Source organism: Peromyscus eremicus, chromosome 20, assembly GCF_949786415.1.
Source record: "Peromyscus eremicus chromosome 20, PerEre_H2_v1, whole genome shotgun sequence".
Lineage (NCBI taxonomy): Eukaryota > Metazoa > Chordata > Mammalia > Rodentia > Cricetidae > Peromyscus > Peromyscus eremicus.
Genome location: NC_081436.1, coordinates 55,178,898 through 55,200,407, shown reverse-complemented (window position 1 = coordinate 55,200,407; position 21,510 = coordinate 55,178,898). Strand labels below are relative to the sequence as shown.

At 36.9% G+C, this 21,510-nt stretch overlaps 1 protein-coding gene across 2 annotated transcripts; it reads left to right on the top strand.

Moving 5' to 3' along the window:
- On the top strand, positions 1-18,371 carry Ebag9 (estrogen receptor binding site associated antigen 9). 2 transcript variants are annotated; one of them, XM_059247486.1, is made up of 7 exons: positions 1-509; positions 4,524-4,621; positions 8,100-8,178; positions 8,835-8,993; positions 10,459-10,566; positions 13,891-13,982; positions 17,139-18,371. In XM_059247486.1, exons 1-7 carry the CDS (start codon positions 294-296, stop codon positions 17,257-17,259), a joined length of 873 nt encoding a protein of 290 aa, XP_059103469.1. In that variant the 5' UTR covers positions 1-293; the 3' UTR covers positions 17,260-18,371. The 2 variants fall into 2 exon arrangements, with proteins under 2 accessions (XP_059103469.1, XP_059103470.1); XM_059247487.1 differs by lacking the exon at positions 1-509 and adding an exon at positions 1,249-2,371.
- The last annotated feature ends 3,139 nt before the right edge of the window (positions 18,372-21,510 follow it).

Sequence of the window (21,510 nt, the reverse complement as noted above, 5' to 3'; positions counted from 1 at the left end):
CACCCGCCTCCTGACCCTCCCTCTATCCCCAGCCCCCCCGGTTCAGGGCCTGGGGGCCGGTGGCCGCGCTTCCCCGGCACTTCCTGCTCTCTCCCGCCTTCCTCTTCGGCCCTCTACCCCGACCTCCTCCACGCCGGGCGGGCCACCGCTCCGGGGTACTGTTTCCGGGTCAGGGTGAGCTGTCGGGGGAGAGCCCAGCGTGGCTGGGAACCGGCCCGGCGGTGTGTGCCCTCCGCTATGCCACGCTCACGCACGGGAGACCGGCCTGCGAGCCGCCGACCCGGAAAAGCCCCATGTTCAGTCTTCCCCCCGGGCCATGTGCCGCCGTCCCGCCCTCCCTCTCCGGGCCTCGCACCCCTGGGGCCCCGATCGCCCCAACATCCACACCCCAGCCCACCCGGCTCCCACCGTCTGCAGTGGAGAGCGCCTCGCTTGACGCCCGCCTCCGGGCGCGGGATTGCGTAACCCGAAAGCTCGCTCGCGTGTTGTTTTGCTCATCCGTGCAGTGGGTATGATTTTTTTTTTTTTTTCCCCATCCGCAAAAATTCTAGGTGGGTGATCTGAAAGTGCACATTTGTTTAGTTAGGAAACTCTCCGTGTAGTCGTTCAGAAGGCAACCCACCTAGATAGATAGCAGTCCTGGCGGTGTCCCCTGTGAAGGCCTGATGGTACAGAATGGTCGATTTTTTTTTTTAACAACAGCTTTTCAAAACTGCACGGCTGTTTTCTGCTTCCTTGCCTCTGCTGTGGACCCTTGGTTTTTCATATTTGAGTTCAGGTGGCTTTTCATTGGGAGCTTGGTGATTTTTAACTTGAGCGAGTTACGGACTTCAGTTGAGTATGTTCTGTGCTGCTGTAGATCATGGGACTTTGAAGTATTTGTGTGAAAAGACTCAGACAGACTCAGGTTTAGAAGTACAGCAGTAGGTGTCTCCTTTAGTGGGTATCAGCCGGCTTGGCTTCATGAATTGTGTGATGGATCTCTACTCCAGGATGTGATCACGGAGCACAAGGAAGGATTGACTTTGTCATGCAGGATTCTTTTTCTTTATGCCTTCTGCCCCAGGTATAGAGAAATCTTTCTCACTTGACACAATAGAACTCTTTTTCCAATTGCTTAATCGGAGATGACATTTCTTCAAAACTCTTCTTCTGGCATATATAAAGTTTCTGACTTTTGTTAGTCGTTTTAAGCAAAAAAAAAAAAAAAATATTAATTCGTGTATTTTGGTAGTAGGTTATTTCAATATTGCCCGGATCTGGAAAGCATTTTAAAGCATCCAAATTACAAAATAGAAACAAGTAAATATTTTCCTAATTGGTGATCTATAGGGTATTTTAGAAACCAGACTGTAGCAATATGCATAAAATTAAAATCATTTCAAATGAAATATGTAGGGAGAGCCAGGCCTTGGAATTCTTCTCTTCCAATTAATCCTGATTTAACCTGTTTAAATTACTCAGGCCAGTTATGGCCCTCATCTATTAAATGGAAATGGTGAAACTGTTGAATTATATCCTGAACATGTTAAGGGCCCAAGAACCGTTAATTTCTTTTCGTTCAAGAAGTATTTGAGCACCTAAATGCTGGCATTGGCTAAGATTTAGAGATAACAAACTGAGTCACACTGGTAGGGTCTTGTCTTTCCAGGCTCTTTTTCCTTTGAATAAAGTAAATGTAGGAAGAAACTCAAGACAATTCAGTAGCAAAGAGGGTTTCTCTGTGCAGGGAAGTATTTTCTCCTTATCAGTGTAGCATATGTAACATAGTATGTGCTAATACATATTCATTCCTTTGAATTGGCAACATTATATACAAGTCCTGAATAAAATTTGTCTATAAGCCAGTGTAATTGATAAAGTGTTGCTTAATAGCTCGGTTACATTTTCCTCATTTTAGTGAAACTGGTTGGAAATTTTATCCTGGAACTTATGCTATCTCCCCTGATTACTAAGGATGTTTATGACTAGTTTTTCTTGGTTTTCAAATCAAATTGATGTAGGTTTGAATGCAAGTAGTTATAGGAATGTGGAAACATGTGCTTACTCTGTTTCTATTCTATAAAATGAGGAAAATAATATTTATATCACTAGAAATAGTTCTGTGGATTTGGTTAGCTAACATTTAGATAGTGCTTGGTTCATAGTAGATGGTTAGTGAATTTTAGGTCTCTTTCATTAATTACAGAAGCACATTTATCACAGAATCAGGATATTGTTCATTGCTATGGAGGAATTCTGTTCTGTAATCAGTAATAATCTGGTTCTCTGTTTTTTCATTTAAACTTGAAATCTTATTTCTACTTTTTGGTGGAGTCATTCAAGGTGACAGGTACTTACTGAGGACTTACACTTAAGGATGTTTGAGAAGGTAATGACTGTAGCTACCAAGACTCTGACTGAAGTTTGTTCTCAGCCTAACACTGAACCTTGTGCATGTTACCAAAATATTAAATGTCTTTTTTTCCCCTAAAAAATCTTCCTGGAGTATCTCTTTGGTTATATGTCCTTTTCCAGTGTTAAATGCCATGAATCTTCTAGCTGCCTTTTAAATAATTTTTCTGAAAATTTCTTATATTTTTAAAATTTACCCTCAGTTTTTATTAGTGCATATTGACTATACAAAATATTGGGCTTCATTATATTTCATTCCTTTATGTAATGTAGTTCCCCCTCTCCCTGCTGACTGCCCGCCATTACTATTTCTTGTTCTACTGGTCTCCGTCTTCTTGCCAAATAGTACCACATCTATTTTCATGTCTTCTTGTATTGGAAATCTAGCTTGTACAAATGAGGGGGAAAATGCTATCTTTGTCTTTTTGACTAGCTTATTTTGCCCAACATTATGGTCTCCAGTTTCATCCATTTCCTGTGTAGGGCGTTAATGCTGTACTCAAACTTCTCTTTGAGAAGTTTGCTTTTCTCTTTGTTGACAGTTACTTTTGACCAATCAGCTTTAAATGAAGCCTTAATTCACCATTTTATTTGTTCAGTTCATTCTACCTATAATGAGGCATCAAATATTTCTTTCAAGTTTTACTTTGCAAATGGTAACAACATACTAAGTAAAAAACTCCTCTAGAGAAGTATCGTGTGGGGCAGAAACAGTATACAGATATTACTATACTATGAAGTAGAAAGTGTGGAATTTCCCAGTAGAAAAACACTGGGATTAAGAAGACTTTATTCCACCAAGAAGGCAGGAAACAATATGGACAACATTGGGAAACTAAATAAGACTTATAAGCCATTTGGCATCTCTAAGATTCTTTGAGAAAAAGGAGTGAGCTTTGTTGCATTTTTGAAACCTAGTACACCACTTTGGGGTTATTTGTCAGAAATATATATATTACTTGAAGAAGGAAATTGTTAATGTGCTCTTGGTTCCTTTTCTTTTAGAATCACTGTTCTTTGCACCTGCTCAGTAGTGGGCCACCTCCAGCCTTGGTCATTGAATAGATCATTCAGTTAAGATAGGCAGTCTTCATATGCACAAAAATACATGACATTGCTAAGGGAACCTTGTGGGACTTTCCCATTGTGCCTTTAGTAGTCTGCATTCTACTTTTAACCCTAGAAACAGAAAGCACTAGCTGTGTTTTTCTTCAGAAGGAACTGCAGTTAGTGACTACAGACCAGTCAAGGTCAGGGACATGACAGTTAGTGCGTTTTCCTTGATTTCCAGTTTTCTTCTTTGTTTTTCTTTACTGTTTTGTTGTGCGTGTTGAGCTTTTATATTGAGACATAATATGTAGATAATATATACAACAAAGCAAATCGTATTGTTACCTCTCAGGTTAAGATACAGATCTTAGTTTTCTAATGCATTTATTACCCTCCCCCCCAACTAGAGGTGAAGATTCTTTCTTCCTGTTTAATTTTTAACCTACTTAGTGTAATACTTCATTTAGTTGAGGGAACTGTATTATGAACTCTCTTTAAAAACCGAGAAGTTACTGTTGGATGTGATATGTCCTTATTCCTCGGAGGCTGTGGATTAATACACTTACTAAGTGTAGGCCCAAGCATCAGTGTGTCTTTGAACAGATGGCTAGATTTGCAAACCTGAACTAGATGGGCTTTATGTTTTGTTTGAACTTACTAGCTATGCTCAGAACATGCTATTTGACTTTTCCTCTGTTCAGTTTCTCCGTCTGAAATACACATAATGAAAATACCTGGTTAAAATGTTGAAGTGAATCAAATTTAAAAGTTATAGAAAGGTTTAATATATATGATTTTATGCTTTTTGAGTTTTTTAATTGTAAGTAAAGTTGTACTAATTTAGGCAGAACATTTTTCAGAGACTGAGAATGAAGAGAATTCTTCCTCACAGCTACTAAAAACTCTTTATATGACTTACATTGTGTTAGAATTTACTGATATGTTTATAGCTTTTAGAGAAAAGTGAAAATGTCTGATATTTCTTATTGCATAAGGACTTCTTAGTTTGAATTAAAAAGAACATGGCTTCAGCAATGTGTCTAATACGTTGTTTTTTTGTGTGTGTGCCTTTTCCACAGGTTTTGGCTCTCACCATGGCCATCACTCAGTTTCGATTATTTAAAGTTTGTACCTGCCTAGCAACAGTGTTCTCGTTCCTAAAGAGACTAATATGCAGGTAAATGATTCCGTGTTCAAACTGACCTATGTCTCTCTTTATTGCTTTGAATTACTTCCTAACTTTAAAAGACATGGAATGTTTTATTTAAAGTAATTGTCTTGTTTATAATATCCACTACTCTATGCTTTTTAAAAACATTTTTGCAGATCTAGAAAGGATTTCAGTTTTGTTCATTCAGATTTTTTTAATAATTAGTCCTGTGAAATTGTAGAAAGAAGCAGGCCAACATTAAACATTATCGTCACCACAGAAATGAGGAATTCTTTCATTTGGAATATTTAAAAGTGGTTAGGCAAAATTAAGCATAGGTGTTTCTATGTGTATTTCTATATGAATGCTATTTTTATATTTATATTGAAAACTTTCAACAGACAGGGGTTGGAGTGATGGCAGTTGTTAAAAGTACTTGCTGCTCTTGCAGAGAACCCGGGTTCGGTTCCTAGCATCTACATGGTGGCTCACAACTTTGTAAACTTCAGTTCCAGAAAATCCATTGCCCTCTTCAGGCCTCTGTGGATACCGGGTGTGCACATGGTACACAGGCACACATGTGAAATACACAGACACATAAAATAAAAGTGCGTTTTAGAAACTTTAAATAAGGAAACTATACATAAAATTAATGTGTGTGTGTGTGTGTTCAGATTGGCCAGAATACATTGTTTAGCTTCATCTGGTTATCCTTAGATTCTAAACCCTTCTGTCTTACCATATGGCCACACTCTAGCTGTGGCTTCTCAGCTTGGAGGTGCCTCAGGACTCACCATGACATTCAGAAGTGTGTTCGAAGGTTTAACAGTTTCCAGCAGAGCTGCACTACTCAGTAGCTGTTGAGCACTGATGGAATCCACATTCAAGGAGCTCATATTTGCGGAACTAGGGCCTACAGCTTTTTTGGTAACAGATCTTTGCAAAGCTAGGTTCTTGGGTTGTAATTAACCGCCTTTAATCCCAGCACTTGGGAGGCAGAGCCAGGCGGATCTCTGTGAGTTCGAGGCCAGCTTGGGCTACCAAGTGAGTTCCAGGAGAGGTGCAAAGCTACACAGAGAAACCCTGTCTCGAAAAACCAAAAAAAAAAAAGTAATTATGCCACCAAAATTAATGTAGAGCAGAAAGTGAGGGTGGCAGTATTCAGTCTGATTCAAGGCTTGAGAGGCTGTGCAAGAACAAAAGGCATACGTATTTCAGTAGTAAAAATTTGGAATTTATTCCAATTAAAAAAGTAATAATTTTTATTTTGTGCCTTTTTTTTTTTCCCTTTTTTTTGTTTTGAAACAAAATGTTGCTGTGCTTCCCAGGCTGGCCTCTGTATTTCTGTGTCGCTTAGGCTGTCCTCTGTTGCATTCTTCTTTTGTCAGTTTTCTAATTGTAGAGGAGAGAGAGAGAGAGAGAGAGAGAGAGAGAGAGAGAGAGAGAGAGAGGGAGGGAGGGAGGGAGGTGTATTGAGCTTTTCAATTGGCTACTAAGAACTCAGGACATATTTAAGTACTAAGTTGTTCAGGCCGAACTCGTCATCAGTGGAACTGAAGCCAGGCATGGTTCACAGCATTTGGAAGGCAGAGGCAGGCGGATCTATATGGCTCAGAAGGCAGAGCTATAATAACTCTGTCTCAAAAGAAAAGCTGTGAATCAGTGGAACTGTTAGACTGTTAGGTTTTGGGCCTAAATATTTCCAGAAAAACTTAGTGATACACTTAAGGTAAGGTAGAAGAAAAATGGGTGTAAATGGTAATCAGCTCTCTTTTCAGTGAGCAGGTTTAGAAGTTACACACAATGCTAGGTTGAGCCTCTTCAGGAGTTAGCATGTTGATGGAATGGTGTTGAGTAGAAATGATCACTGGTAGATGAGAAGTCAAGAAACAGCTGGAAGACATGGGTTGACTGTTGAAATCTCCCTCAAGGATAAAAACTGATGAAAAAAAAAAAAAGCTCAAGTCAGAGAATGAAGAAGAGTGATCAGAAATTTACTGGGAAAGTGGGATGGGAGTGAGTACTAATATGAGACAGAGGTAAAAGGTGTTGTTAACAATCCCCATGGAACATGGGTGTCCCCATGCATCTGCAGTTTCTAAAACTGTGGTCAGTGTAGGTTAGTGTTAGAATAAGAAACTGTATTTGATTTCATATTAAGGACTTTGTTTGTAGTCACTGTGAATTTCTGTTGCCAGTGTCAATATGTTTAGGACTGACTGTGCATTCACTTATAAAGAAAACCAGCTCTGGGTGGTGGTGGCACACGCCTTTAATCCCAGCACTGGAGAGGCAGAGCCAGGCGGATCTCTGTGAGTTCGAGGCTAACCTGGTCTACACAGCGAGTTCCAGGACAGGCGCAAAGCTACACAGAGAAACCCTGTCTCGAAAAACCAAAAAAAAAAAAAAAAAAAAGAAAAGAAAAGCAGCTCTAGTAGGTCTTGTCTTAGGTGTCAGAACGAACCTGGATTGTGTGTTGTAAAATTCCATACTTGTGGAATAAATTTTATAATTGGCTGTAATAGTTTTGTCTTCATCCTTTAAAAGTGAATAATATAAAACTTGTGAATTTGTCCTAAACTAACTCCTTTAGCTCTAAGGGAATGAGTTATAGGCTACTGGCTTGTAGTAAATGCTGTGTTTTAATGTCTTGCTATGTAGCTGATGATCTTCTAGTTGCTGTAAATCTGTTTTATAGTGAAATCCTTAAAAGAACATTAGAAATGTAGGTGTGACTATCCATTTTACAGATGAGGAAATTGTAGGTGATAAATTGAGTAATTCTCACTAGACTCAGGAAAGTAACTTTGAAAATCTTGGTTAATAGAGATTCCATCATGTTAACAACTGCTTAGTGTATTTTCCTACAAATTGTTAGAAATTGGTTTAGTTTGGCTAATTGATTTTCAAACTTTTCTTTTTTAAAAATATTTTTGCTTCATGTGCATTGGTGTTTTCCTTACATGTGTGTCTGTGTGAGAGTGTCAGATCTTGGAGTTACAGACAGTTGTGAGCTGCCATGTGGGTGCTGGGAATTGAACCTGGGTCCTTTGGAAGAACAATCAGTGCTCTTAACTGCTGAGCCATCTCACCAACCCCCGATTTTCAAACTTTTAAATAGCTGAATACTTAATTTTACAAGAAATCTATAAAGTGTAAAACTAGCCCTACCTGGTTAATAGTGAAGAGCCTTACCTACGGAACCCGGAGCACTTGAGTAGCACAGGGCTTCAAGGGGCTTGCATATGTGTCTGGTTTTCAATTCATTCCAAATCCTATAATTTTGTCTATATTTCTGAATCCTAAACTGAAAAGCAGCTACATTGCCCAAGATTTTGGAAAGCTTGACAAGATTGCTGAGTCATGCTTTTCCTTTCTGAGCAGTTATTATTTAAAATAATAATTATAAATTGAAAAGTCCATCTTCTGAGTAAATTACTATCTAAAATGCTTTTATACTCATGCTTGTTTAGGTTGTTCTTGAACTATATCCTGTTTCTTTCAGATCTGGCAGAGGAAGGAAATTAAGTGGAGACCAAATCACTTTGCCCACCACAGTTGATTATTCGTCTGTCCCTAAGCAGGTAGTTTGAAATGGAGCGTGTGCTTCAGAACAGGACTTTTCAAACTAGGATGGGTCAAAGTAATTGGGTGGTCAGGACTCTTGCTGATTTTCTTATTGTTTGTTATTCTATTACTTTTACTCTATTCTTTATATTGTATCTATTTCTTTGTTAACATCTAATCCCCCCCTCCACTGGTTTTAACTATATGCTGTTACTTTTATGGAACATTTAATATTTACAAATTTCATGTATGTCCTACATTTATATCATCGTGGAATTGCCGTTTTATAATTAGTTTTCCATGTGATTTAAGATTCATGGGTTCCTTATATATTGAAAATTCTGGCTTATTTTTGGGCGTTTGATACTATATTTTGAGGCTTTTACTTCCATCTTGTCTTGTGGAGAATGTTGATACTTTTTTTTAAGTCAGATGATCAGTTTGTTTAGGATTGAATGGATGGTTCCATTCATGTGAGCTATACATGTAATGCTAGCTCAGTTTTCAAAAGCATTTGCCTGAAAAGTTTTGGTATGTGGCTTGAATTGCATATATGTCTGTGGCTCAAAACAGTTTTAAAACCAGTGTCTTAGAAAGCCTGTTTCTCTAATAAAGATTGTGGTGATTATTAGGTTGTCCCTTCTTGGCTGACAGTTCAATCAATTACGTTTAGACAGATGTGGAGGAGTGGACTTCCTGGGATGAAGATGCACCCACAAGTGTGAAGATTGAAGGAGGGAATGGGAATGTGGCAACACAACAAAGTTCTCTGGAACAGCTAGAACCTGACTATTTCAAGGACATGACACCAACTATACGGAAAACTCAGAAAGTATGTTGAAGAGTTGTGCTTTTGGAGATTAGAATACTTTTTAGATTCCAGTTAAAACCAGACAGTATAATTGTACATTTTAGAAAGCCTGTTTATCATTTTGATTTCTCTCACATTAAATAAGAATTTTATGTGTTCACGTGACCTAGACATAGATCTGATAATGTATATTTCCAAGTTTTCTAACATAACTAAGCATTTCCAGAAATTCTATTGTATCTCAGATAGTAGTTGTGAGTCTCTGCTAAGAGAAACTAAGCCAACAGTTTGAACACGTTGCAAGTATGATGATATCTATAAATTAGTATTTCTCATTATATACAATATACAGCTAGTGCATGCAGTCCATGGTAAAATACTGTAAAGTTGGTATGAGTTTGTTAGCATTTCCCCTTCACTCCCTTTGGAGTTGACAATGAGATCACTTAGAGATGCAGAGATATTGGAAAGAGCACAATACTACTGTCCTTTCTTTTTCCCCAAATAGAGTATGTACTTAAAGAGAGAAGAGCTCGTAATGAAACATGACTGACTTTGTCTAATCACTCAGCCAATTCTGCCTCCCAGAAGTAGCCATTCAATAACTTTATGCTTGTTTATATATCACATATTGCTGTTTCTTGATACCAGTCATACATACTGTCCATTCACATTATACTCTGATAAATGAAGAGTTAGTTCTGCTTCATCTTCTAATATTGTAATGTTATTTATTCCATTTTATTCTATTTCAGATAATTATACTGAGCATTCGTTTTTATTCAAATACAGAAAACATTCTATACATATGCTTGTATATATATGTATATAGAGATACATATATTTTATATAACATGAAGATATTATTTATTCAACACTCCTTATGTATTTCCTTGCCAGCTTTTTCTTGGTTTCAGCTACTTATGTGCTTTTTTCTTTTTTTTTACTGTGTTGTTCAAATATTTCAGTACTGAAAAGGAAGGGTACTTATAAGTTTCTTAGTTGATATATACCCTGTAGAAATATATTGCTGGGACTTAGTATATTATATGATGCCTTGTTACATTAATTTAGATTGATAGTGTTTTCCTGAAATTTACAATATTTCAAGTAAATAGTCTAATTATATTAGCCAGGAAGAGTTAATTCACTTACAGCTATTCCACATGTTAAAGACGGTGGGGTATACTTTTGGTAGAAAATATTAGACATGTTATTATTTAAATAATTTTAGGGACCCTCATAAAATAGGGAGAAGAAAAAGACAAGAATTTTTTTAAACTGAGCTACAATTTTTCTTAGTATGAAACTGATTTATGTTCTAATTGCATGGGAATTTTGGTACTATTTACAGGGTAATTCTTACTGCATTGTGCATAATAAAGAACAAGCACAATTTAAGCCATTACCAAATTTATTGATCAGTTATTTTCTATATGGTTTTATATAAAATATCCTTGTCATCCTGTTGTAATTTTTCTTGCAGATTGTCATTAAGAAGAGAGAACCATTGAATTTTGGTATCCCCGATGGTAGCACAGGTTTTTCCAGTAGATTGGCGGCTACACAAGACATGCCTTTCATTCATCAGTCAGTAAGTATGTTAGTAAGAAAAATCTGGGGAGAGGCTTGGTTTTTTTTTTCTCTTCTTTTTTTTAAGAAGAAAAAAATTCTCAAGTAACTGAACAAATTTAAAAGTTCATCTATAGCTTTACCAGCATAATATTTTATAAGATTACAAATTATATTGGGCACTTGGTCAGGATACCATTATATACAGAGAAGATTTGAGACATAATATAAGATATAGAGACAAAAATGTGATATTTACAAATTAGAATTTTAGGAATTACCCCTAATATGATTAAGGAAAGTTTTGACTTAGGAATTTTTTTCATCATAGAGTAAGTTTACATTTAAACTGTGATGTAATTTAAGATGAATTTGACTTAAGTGAATCTTTATAAAGGAAAAAGTGGTGGGCAGAGTAGAAAGTTGGGATACCCAACACTGGAAGTATATCAGAATGATCTGGGGAGCTTTTTAAACAAAAAATGAAATTAAAACCCTCACAGATACCTAGATGTCTCCTTTGAGTTATTGATTACACCAGCTAATAGTTATAAACCCCAGATACAATGAATACTGAACATCATTGTCTCACAGAGTCTCTGTGGTCTTGGAATGCAGGGGTGATTAAACTGGGAGGTTCCATCTCAGGGTTTCTAGTGAGTTTGTAAAAAGTCACTGCGTTGAGTCTGTAAACAGCTGTTGACTTTACTGGGTTTGGGAGGACTAGTGTGTTCACCTTCAAAGTATACATGAAATCTTTTGTTTTTTATCATGTACCCTTCTATAGGGCTGTTTGGCTTTCCTTGTGCGTAAGTATTGATTTTTCAGGGTGTGGGAAGAGGAGGAGATTGATTATAACAAAGAGATAGTGTTAAATGATTGCACACACAATTACAGATATTCATAACACATGATGATGTGAAACTGTAACATTGTAGATATTTCTACTTTCATGTCTTTTTCTTTAATGACCCACTAAGTTTTATTAGGATTGTTTATGAAGAGCATGGCTGAGGGATTATTTACAATGGCAATTTATGGGAGCATGAACACCTTATCTGTGGCTATACCACTGAAGAAAATGTCTCTTCCCCCAGGAAGCATTAACTGCTGCCTCTAGGTTGTCAGTGTAGACTATTTTTCAAATCAAATATTCTGTTTTTATCCTGAAGTTCATAATTTGTACTATGGAAACTTTATACTAAGGATATCTACTTTTTTCATCTTTTTTTACATCGTCTTTTACAAATTTTCACTGTTGTTGGCTTCATTTGGATGTTTTTGAGGGAGAGAGAGAGAGAGAGAGAGAGAGAGAGAGAGACAGACAGACAGACAGACAGACAGGGAGGAGAGAGAAAGAGAGAACATATGTGTGAGCATGTAGAGGTGAAATCAATGCTGAGTGACTTTCACCTTATTTTTGGAGACAGGGTCTATCACTGAACCTAGAACTCACCAGTTGTTGAGACTGGCCAGTGAACCTCTGGGATCTTCCTCTCTCACTTGCCAGCCACTAGGATTTCAGGCACACACTGCCATGTCTAGTTTCTTACCCGGATGCTGAGGGTCCAAACTCAAGTTCTCATGCTTGCATAGCGAGCACTTTCCTGAGCTGCCTCCCTAGTCTCAGATGTGGTTAGTTTTATGTATGCAAACCCACCTGTCTTGTCTTTAGTTTTTTTCTTTTTTCCTTAGAAGGCCATTTTTACTCAGGAAATTACTGTATTTAATGGTAATTTCTCAGTAATATATATGCACACATAATTTTAAATCTCTAAATGTCATGTCAAATACTTCAGTGGAGAAATGGGCAAATATTATAAACGGAAGATTAACAACAAGAAACATAGCGTAATAATATCTCATGTTTTTTTAATCTTTTTAGAAATTGAGTTGAATAATAAGGTACAGTTTTCATAAGTTTTTGCCTGGTTTATTTTATCTGTATAGGATGGAAACAGAAAGTGCCAGTGAAAACACCTTACATCTCATATGCTGAACTGGAAAGCACTCTGCTAGTTTTAAACTTAACATCCAGCACAGACTACTCCCATTAAACGTTGTCAGTAATTCTGGGATCGATCTGTATTCTTTCTCTCCCTTTTGCTCCCAAAAAGAAACAGAAACAAACAAATAAAAAAAGAATTTATTCTTGTCTAATCCAAACTAAGAAAGTGAAAACCAAAATTAAATAGAAAACAATATTCTGTAAAACATAAAATGAAGAAGGAATTTGAAGTAATCTGGTTGTCTTCAGCACACCCACATAGTCTCTCCGTCTTTCCTCTTTCTCCTCTGTCTGTCTGTCTGTCTTTTCTCTGTCTGTCTGTCCTCTCTGTGTCTCTTCCTCTCTCTCTCTCTCTGTCTCTCTCTGTCTCTCTCTCTTTCTGTGTGTGTGTGTGTGTGTGTGTGTGTGTGTGTGTGTGTGTGTGTGTATTTTAATTGGTTGCTTACTTGCCAGTACCTGCACCACTGAAGAAAATGTCCATCTCACCAGCTGTCAGTAACTTTAGGTCATTAGGTGTAAAAGGGGCCACATGATCCCCTCCCCACTCCCACGAGGGAATGTTGAGGGATTATTCACATGCAAGTCTTACGCAGCTAATCATAGCTGCTGTGAGTTCTTGCTGTGCCGTTTCAAAAAGACTGCATTTCACAATACTTTAACCATTCCTCAGTCTCTTTGGTTCCTTCTGCCCCTTCCATGATGTTTTCTGAGCTTTGGTAGTGGAGGCAGGAGGTATTGACAGAGTTATCCTCTTAGAGCTAAGCATTCAGCAGTCGCTGATTCTGGTCATTTTGAGTACTTATGAGTCTACAGAAACCCCAGCTGATTGGAAAAAGAAGCTTCTCTGATCCATGCTCACAGGAGCACCAACTTATAGACACAACCCTAAATCTTGAGAAGGTAATTTAGTGAGCACAGCATGTCTGTGTAGCAGAACAGCAGTGGTAGCTGCTCCCTACTAGTGCCTATGTCCCCGCTGCCATGGACTTTTGACCAGGTTTATAGTACCAGCTGTGAATTCTCAGCTGTAGAGCCAACCTCAGTCCAGACAGCCGTTGGCTCCATTAGGTGTGCGCTCTTACACCAGTTGCCTAGAACATTTTCACCACTTGGGAAAGTCACACATCATAGCATTATTGTGAAACCTGCAGTTGTAGACAACCTACAGGCTAGATCATTTAGGCCCTGTTTGGGGATTGGTACAGAGTTCGGGAACCTTAGGAGAGTAATAGGTTTTAGGCTTACAACCACTCTGTTTTGATTGTTTTGGTTTTGAACTGCTGTATTGAGAAATGATGGCTCTTTACTGTCTTTGTTTCTCTTTATTTTTCATTGTAGTCAGAATTAGGTGACTTAGATACCTGGCAAGAAAACACCAACGCATGGGAAGAGGAAGAAGATGCAGCCTGGCAAGCAGAAGAAGTTCTGAGGTATTTGGATGATGTTTATCGTACACCTTGAATAGAGAACTTAGATTTGTTTCCTGTATTTAAGATCAAGAAAGCCTACTCTGCCAAATATCTGTCTCCATTTTTCTACACTGAACCTTATAGAGCTTGTTTCTCAGTGAACATGCTCTGAATTCCAGATTTCATATCTTGTTATATGTACTATGAATTTCAAACACTGTCTGACTCAAGGGATAATAATCTCAATGGTAAACGTTGTTTGCCTATACATACCACATGGTAGTTATGATGCCCTACTGTGAAATGTGACCACCGTGATACGCTGTTCTAGATTAGCAGTTGTAATTTTGATTTTATTGTTTCAGTTTAATATAGTGTCTGAACTTCACAGTTGAATAAAAGTAGCTCATAAAGCACCCTTAAACTCTACATGTATCTTACTTTGGTGTCCATGAAAGTACCATAAATCAGGGAAGTCAGATTAACAACCCATTCTACAGAAAAGTAAATATTATTCTGTAGTTTTAAAGTCCATTTTTGTTGGATGTTCATTCTGTGTTTCTTTGAGTAATAAACTCAGTTATTGAACTTCTGTGTTGAGTCAAAAAGCAAGGGAAGAATAGCGAAAAGCAGAACTGTGACTGTTGTCTCTGATGCAACCTCAAATATAAGTCTGTCTAGTCTCTATGCATTTAAGATCATATAGCAAGGGACTGGAAGATGGCTCCGTGGGTAAGAGCACGTGCTTCTCTTCCAGAAGACCCGGGTTCTGTTCCCAGCACCCACATCAGCTTCAGGGGATCTAGCCTCCCCTTCTGGCTTCTGTGGACACTTGTACACACATAATGCAAGTACATTCAGGCTCACACATACATGTAAAATAACATATAAAAAATTAGCAAAATATAGTGATAGAATTTTTTTTTTTTCCGCTAACAAGAGTTTTATTAAAGGTAAAGGGACAGAGAGTGAACAGGCCTGCGGGAAACACGTGTGTGGAGAAGAAGAAGCTATAGTGATAGAATTTTTATTTTAAAGTTATGATTGTTTTTGCCCTAAGGATAGAGAGTGAATTATCTTTTACTTGTACTCATTTTTATGTTTTTTTTTTCTTGTCTTGTCTTGTCTTTAATGGCCAATTTATAGTAACCTTAAATAACCAGCAGAGGGTGCAGTTAAATAGAGGTTTTGTTTTGTTTTTCTTTTAAATCTTGTTTCCGCATGTCTTCTTTAAACAGGAAGGGGAATCGCATTTTTAAAGTTGTGAGAGTTTTTCACACTTAGCTTCCTTTTGGTTTGAGTCTTTTTAATAAAGGGTATTTTTTAAATTGTGGACTAAATAATGTTGCAAGAATCATCAAAAAAGACATTTTTATTCTGAACTTTAGAAACTAATAATAGGTACAAAAATCAAATGTCTTAGAAAATTTGAAGGGTTTTAATAATTATTAGTTTCATGTAGCACAAGGAAAGAGCTGTTCATTTGAATCTAATAATCGTAATGACAGACAGTGTTACGGATATTTTAGCCATGAGCAGAACATCTTCATGTTACTCTAAAACCTTCCCTTTTCCATCCTATCTCTTACTTCTTAAATAAAACAAAAATGATGACAGTTTAATTGAATGAGATTATTAGTTAATAATAGACAAGCTTCATGCTGTGTGCTGCATGAGTATAGTCAACACGACATGGAGGCTTGTGGCATTGCTACCTCTAGAAAGATACTAAGCATTGTGAAAGCGTATCTGTGGTCCAAATTCTTTAAGCTCTGAATTTTTTCCATTGCCAACTTAAAATAGTCTAGCTCTGTGGTCAGTTATTTGAGTATGCTTCTAGTACTGAAGCAGTTCCAGGCTTGACTCTGGGTGGGAGATATATATATATATATATATATATATATATATATATATATATATATATTCATCTTCAGTAATCTCAATTGTTTCTTGTGCCTGGACGGTTCATTACTGATACTTTCATTTTAGACAGGAACCATGTCCAAGTTTATCTCTTTATAACCTTTATAATTATTTTCCTTTCTACTTTTTAATGCTAATGTTTTGGGCTGCTTTTTTAGTACATATTTTCAGGTTTTTCTTATGCTTAAGCAGAGCTAGTGTGAAATAGGTTTTCTTTCATTCTTTAAACTTGTTAATTGATGTTGAAAGTTGGAGTGTTGCCACAAAGAAATGTTTCTCCTTTGTGGAATTATAATCATCTGTAACTCTGCCTCCTTGCATTTGTAATTGCTACTGAAAATCTACCATACATGCATGCACATGCATATTTGTATATATGCATTTGATATGCATTAACATATCACTTTCATAAACTTTAAGTTGAACATATGCTAATTTAAATGCCCCAGCCTGGACTGTTCTACACAGACCTGGATTTTTCCTATTCCATGCTCAGTGGTAACCTATGCTTTCCTTCTTCAACCTTACATACTTGTTACTTTTTGACACCGAGCTTAGGTTCCTTCCCCTCTTTCCTGTGTCATCATTCCAGGCCCAGCCTCCCTTCCTATACAAGCCCACTGGTAAAGATAGAGTGCTTTTGTCATTTCTAGTCAGTGGAGCGGTACTGGGCTAAGAGCCAGACAGAGAGTCATTGATAAATACCTACTATAGTATGCCTTATGGAGCTGCTCAAATGTTAATCTTTAAATTTCGTAGTTCTGAGTAGAAAGTACATGTGAAATTCCACTTCCTTTTTGCAGTGTGTCTCTAACATCCTTAGCTAATTAAAAAAGTCTATTAGAACAAGAATAGAATTAATTCCAGTGTCAAACTTTTTTGGATAGTTTCCCCCTGGCACACACAAAGGCTGTGGTTGAATACAAGTAGAGTTTTGTGGAATAAGGTAAAGATGCAAAGCAAGAAGATGTGGGTTCCTACATATTAATACTGTGGCTACGTAAGTCTTTGAGCTCTGTCACTCATTTTGCCTGTTCGTTCATAAAGATAACGTTCTGTTTGTGAAGTCATCTTCTACGGATAAGCAGAAATCCTCCTGTTGAAAAATCCTTGAAAATTTCAGAGAAATGAGAAAATTAGAGACATTAAACATTTATTTCTTGATTATAAGAAGGCACCCTTTCTGTAATTTATTTGCTATTTTATCTGTGCAGTATTTTATACAAGTAAAGATATGAATGTGTTTCTCTTCAGGCAGCAGAAAATTGCAGACAGAGAAAAGAGAGCAGCAGAACAACAAAGGAAGAAAATGGAGAAAGAGGCGCAGCGTCTGATGAAGAAGGAGCAAAACAAAATCGGTGTGAAGCTTTCCTAACACACGCTCGCCTGTCACATCCCAGTGCCAGTAGGAGAAGCCTGGGCCTGCAGCCTACAGGACAAGCATTTGTATGGACTGGAGATCATTTCAGAATACAAACACTGCTTGATCTTAATGTGTTTGAGCCATCCAGGACACCAGGATTCTCCCACAATACCTTGAACTGTTAGTAATCAAGACTCAAAACTCAAAAATAATGAGACAATTATTTTCTTCAACATGTTCCAAATATAAGACAGTTGTTTGCTATAGAGAAGTTATTTCAAGTGGAATATACCAGACCAGTACCTCTCAAGCTAGTGTTTCTAGCTGAATAAATTGGGTGTAAATAATTTTATGGTAGAAAAGTACTCTGCTATCTATTATGCTTTCATTCATTGTGCATAATTATAAAATAATTTTAATAGTCTTTGTTTCCATGATCACTTGACGTAAATTAAACAAAATATAAGTAGGGCTTTATACCCTCCTTTATTTTGTTTTCAGGTAGTGTTGACATACATTTTCTATAATTTGAACTGGCATTGTTTGGTACAACATTAAGGAATATGATGATTTGGATTTTTAAGAAAAATAACATTAAATGCAATAATTTTATTTATCAAATATTTTGTATATCCTTATTTTCTTTTGGATGGTATTGTAATATTATATAGAGCTGTAATTTATATTGCATGTATAAATGTTGAAAATCAGCTGCAATGACAAGTTTGTGTGACTAAGAACTAGGATTAGTAGCTTTTCCCTTTCATTGCAGATGTCAAGATGTTAACAGTGTCTTTAAGGACCATAGTTCTTCATCCTTCTTAAAAGCCATTAATTTTCAAATGCAGAAAGGCTTCAGTTTCATTTGATTTTTTAAAAAGTGATTCTGGAAGATTTCTCTTTTTTGTTTGTTTGTTTGTTTTAATATCTTACATAATGCAGGGTACCTATACATTTGGCTAGATAACATTACTGATTCATTACAAACCAAGTTATAATTTTTTTGTTGGTGATACTGATTGACTTGTCTAAAGAAATAATTGCATATTGTGTTTTATGGGGGAAAATCATATCTCACAGTTTAAAATGAATACCATTAAATTTTCTCCACAATTGAAATATAACTGGCCTGATTTTCTGTGGCTTTGGAATTTTTAAAGATGTTTTGCTTTCTTCATAGTTATTACATAGATTAACATTTTGTGGGGCTTTACAATGTCATAGACAGTGTGCAGGCCAAACATTATTAATATGCTTGAATTAAGGCAGTACTTCATAGAAAAATCAATAACTGTACATTGAGACTTTTAAATTTTTCTTAGCCTGAGATTTCAGACTAACTATTATAGTCAGTTGACTTTTAACTCTGGTACGAAGAGTTTTTGAGCACCTGACCACATTGCCAGTTACCATGTTTATTCTTTCTCTAATACATTCACAATTGGGTAGAATTAAACTTAGAATTTTAATAATCTCTTCTCATTTATTTATTTTAGTCATTATGGGGATATATATGATGTCTATGAATGTAGAATTCATAAAGGGTAATTTCCTTTAGTGTAGTTAATCTTACTGCCTTCCCCCAATAGCAGTAAAGTACTGAGGTCTGCTTTCATCATGCTTTTTGAGTATATGAGCTAATTTTTATGTTTGACTCTTTAGCTTTTGAGAAATTAAAACTCGTTAGAAATTACAACATATATGATCAACTAGCAAGAAATAGATTCTTCTTTAACCATTTTTGAATAATATTTTTACCTAAACTTCTATGTTAAATTGGGTATGTATGATGCCCACAAAATTCATGGAGTCAAATACATATGATAAATACTTCATGGTAGCAAACTGTGTTCTTCAGCTTCCAAATTTATGTTTTTTTAGTTCTTTTGATTTTGATAAAGCATAATGTTTTTGTTTTGTTTTGTTTTCAGGATGGTTTCTCTGTGTAGCCTTGGCTGTTCTTGAACTCACACTATAGACCAGGCCAGCTCAAACTCAGAAATCAGCCTGCCCTTGCCTTCCAAGTGCTGGGATTAAAGGCATATGCCACCATGGCCTGGCAGGGTATAATGAGTTTTAGATGTTTTGTAGAATAGAAGAACTATGCCAGGTCTAAATAGTTTGTGAAGTTCAGCTCATAACCTAAATTCTGTGCTTGAGATAAATAATCAAAGACAGTGTAAAGCTTATTTCATGTGCTTAATAGAAATGTTGAATTCCCAACCTTTTCTTAATAAGCTTTAGCTAGAATGCCCTTTCTTGGCTATTGGTGATATTTGACTGAATATTTTGAACTGATGATGCGAAAGCATTTTCATCTAGATTCCTCAGTTTTGGTGTGTATTCTATTCACTTCTGGCCACAACAGTGACTATTTCTGGATGAAGATTGGTAGTTAATAAGAAAATAGCAGTGATAGGACCTGCATTTGGACCAGGCTATTACCAAGTATAAACCTAACTATAACCAGTGTTCAAAAACCCTAAGACAATTACGATGTTTCATGTACTAAAAGGATGGAATGAGCCAGATACAGCTGATACATTGACCTTAATTAAGCCTATCTAGTTCAGGTTTGCTGTAATCTACCAATTGCTGTCACTTTCACACTCTATACCTTTGTTCAAAGGAAACCCTTTATTAGGTGTGGAAGGTAATGTAACCATTGCAAGTTGAACAGTGGAAGCCAAGTGGAGTGAGGCATGGGCTTTGTTCTATACGTTGGTTGTCTTAGGAAAGGAGAAGAGATTATGCCTTTTCAGAAGGAAGTTAGAGGGCTGGAGAAGATGATAGGTTTGTGAAGAGTACATTTGATTCACCAGTAACTTCAGCTCAATGTTACCTTTGACCTAGTTCTTTGTTTTTGACTTGCTGTATGGTCAAAAAGAACTGTGTGCATGCATGTACACATGTATGTGTGATCTCTTTTATTTTTGCTTAGAATATTCAGTTTTGTTTCAAGATCATAGGAGCAACTATAACTAAGGATTCCCTTTTCTTCTCCCCTGCCCCCTCCTCTGGACTGGTCTGGAACTTACTCTATGGTCAGGCTAACTGTAATTCTAACTTGCCATCCCTAGTGCTGAGGTAATTCTAACTTGCTTTACCTCCCTAGTGCTGAGATTACAGTCATGGCCCACCAAATTTTCATGCACAACTTTTTTTGTTGTACTTTCTATCTTTTAATCTTCAGTGTCCCTTGGTTGTAGCCATTGGGCATGTTTAGTAAATGGAGGTGGTGGTTTTATGGGTTAAATGAGACTATTAAGTGTTGACTATAAATTGGAGATTTTAGCTAGGCATGGGGGAGCAGGGCAGGCCCACAATTTTCAAGACTTAAGAGGCTGAGACAGAATTGCCTCAAATTAATGGCCAGCCTGGACTACATAACTGGGCTTGTTGTAAATCACGAAAAAAATAAATGGGAGTTGCCAGGCCCTGCCCACTTTTCTTTGTGAGGTCCTACAGATATTTTCCTAATTGTCTCTTCAGTGCTGTTATTGGCCCTTGCAGAAGGTAGGAGAGGCTGGCTAGTTACACATAGCAATAGTCTTTGCATTGAAGTCCAGATTTAGTATGTCAGCAGTTAGGGTGTGATGTCATACATCTTAAGCTAACGTGCCTTGCCGGAAGTTACTCGAAGGCTTGGTTGCTGGCCTGTAGTCATAGAGGTGTACCATTGAAAGGGATGTTGGAACATGGTCCACTCCTCTTTTCTGTATCACTTCTCAGTTTTTACAGGTGAGAACCTTTCCTCCACTCTATCCTTCCAGGATATTCTGCCTTATCACAGTCCCAAAACCAATGGGACCAGGACACTGCCATGTGGACTATGACCTCTGAAACTGTAAGCCAAAGTAAAATGTTCCTCCATTTAAGTTGTTTGTCTCAATATATTGTCATAGCAATGGAAACCTAAATATTACATGCTTAGCACTAAGTCTGAAAAACTGTATCTAAGCTACCTGGCACTCCCGTAAGTCAATCATCATTTCACAATACAGCTTAGGAAGTTTGAGCAACACGGTATAAAATGTCAAGCTTCAGAGTAGGTTATAAAGTGATTAATCAGAATTCCCAGTGGATTATGACTTCTATGAAATTTAAACCGGATGTGCTATGAACTGCCAAAAATATTAGGTTTTAGATGTTCTTCCCAGTTCTAACTCAATGAAGATGGAATTAATAACTGATAGTAAATAACATCTGTTTGTGTTTTCTAAAAACTTATTTAAAATGGGCATGGTACCACATGGCTGTAAT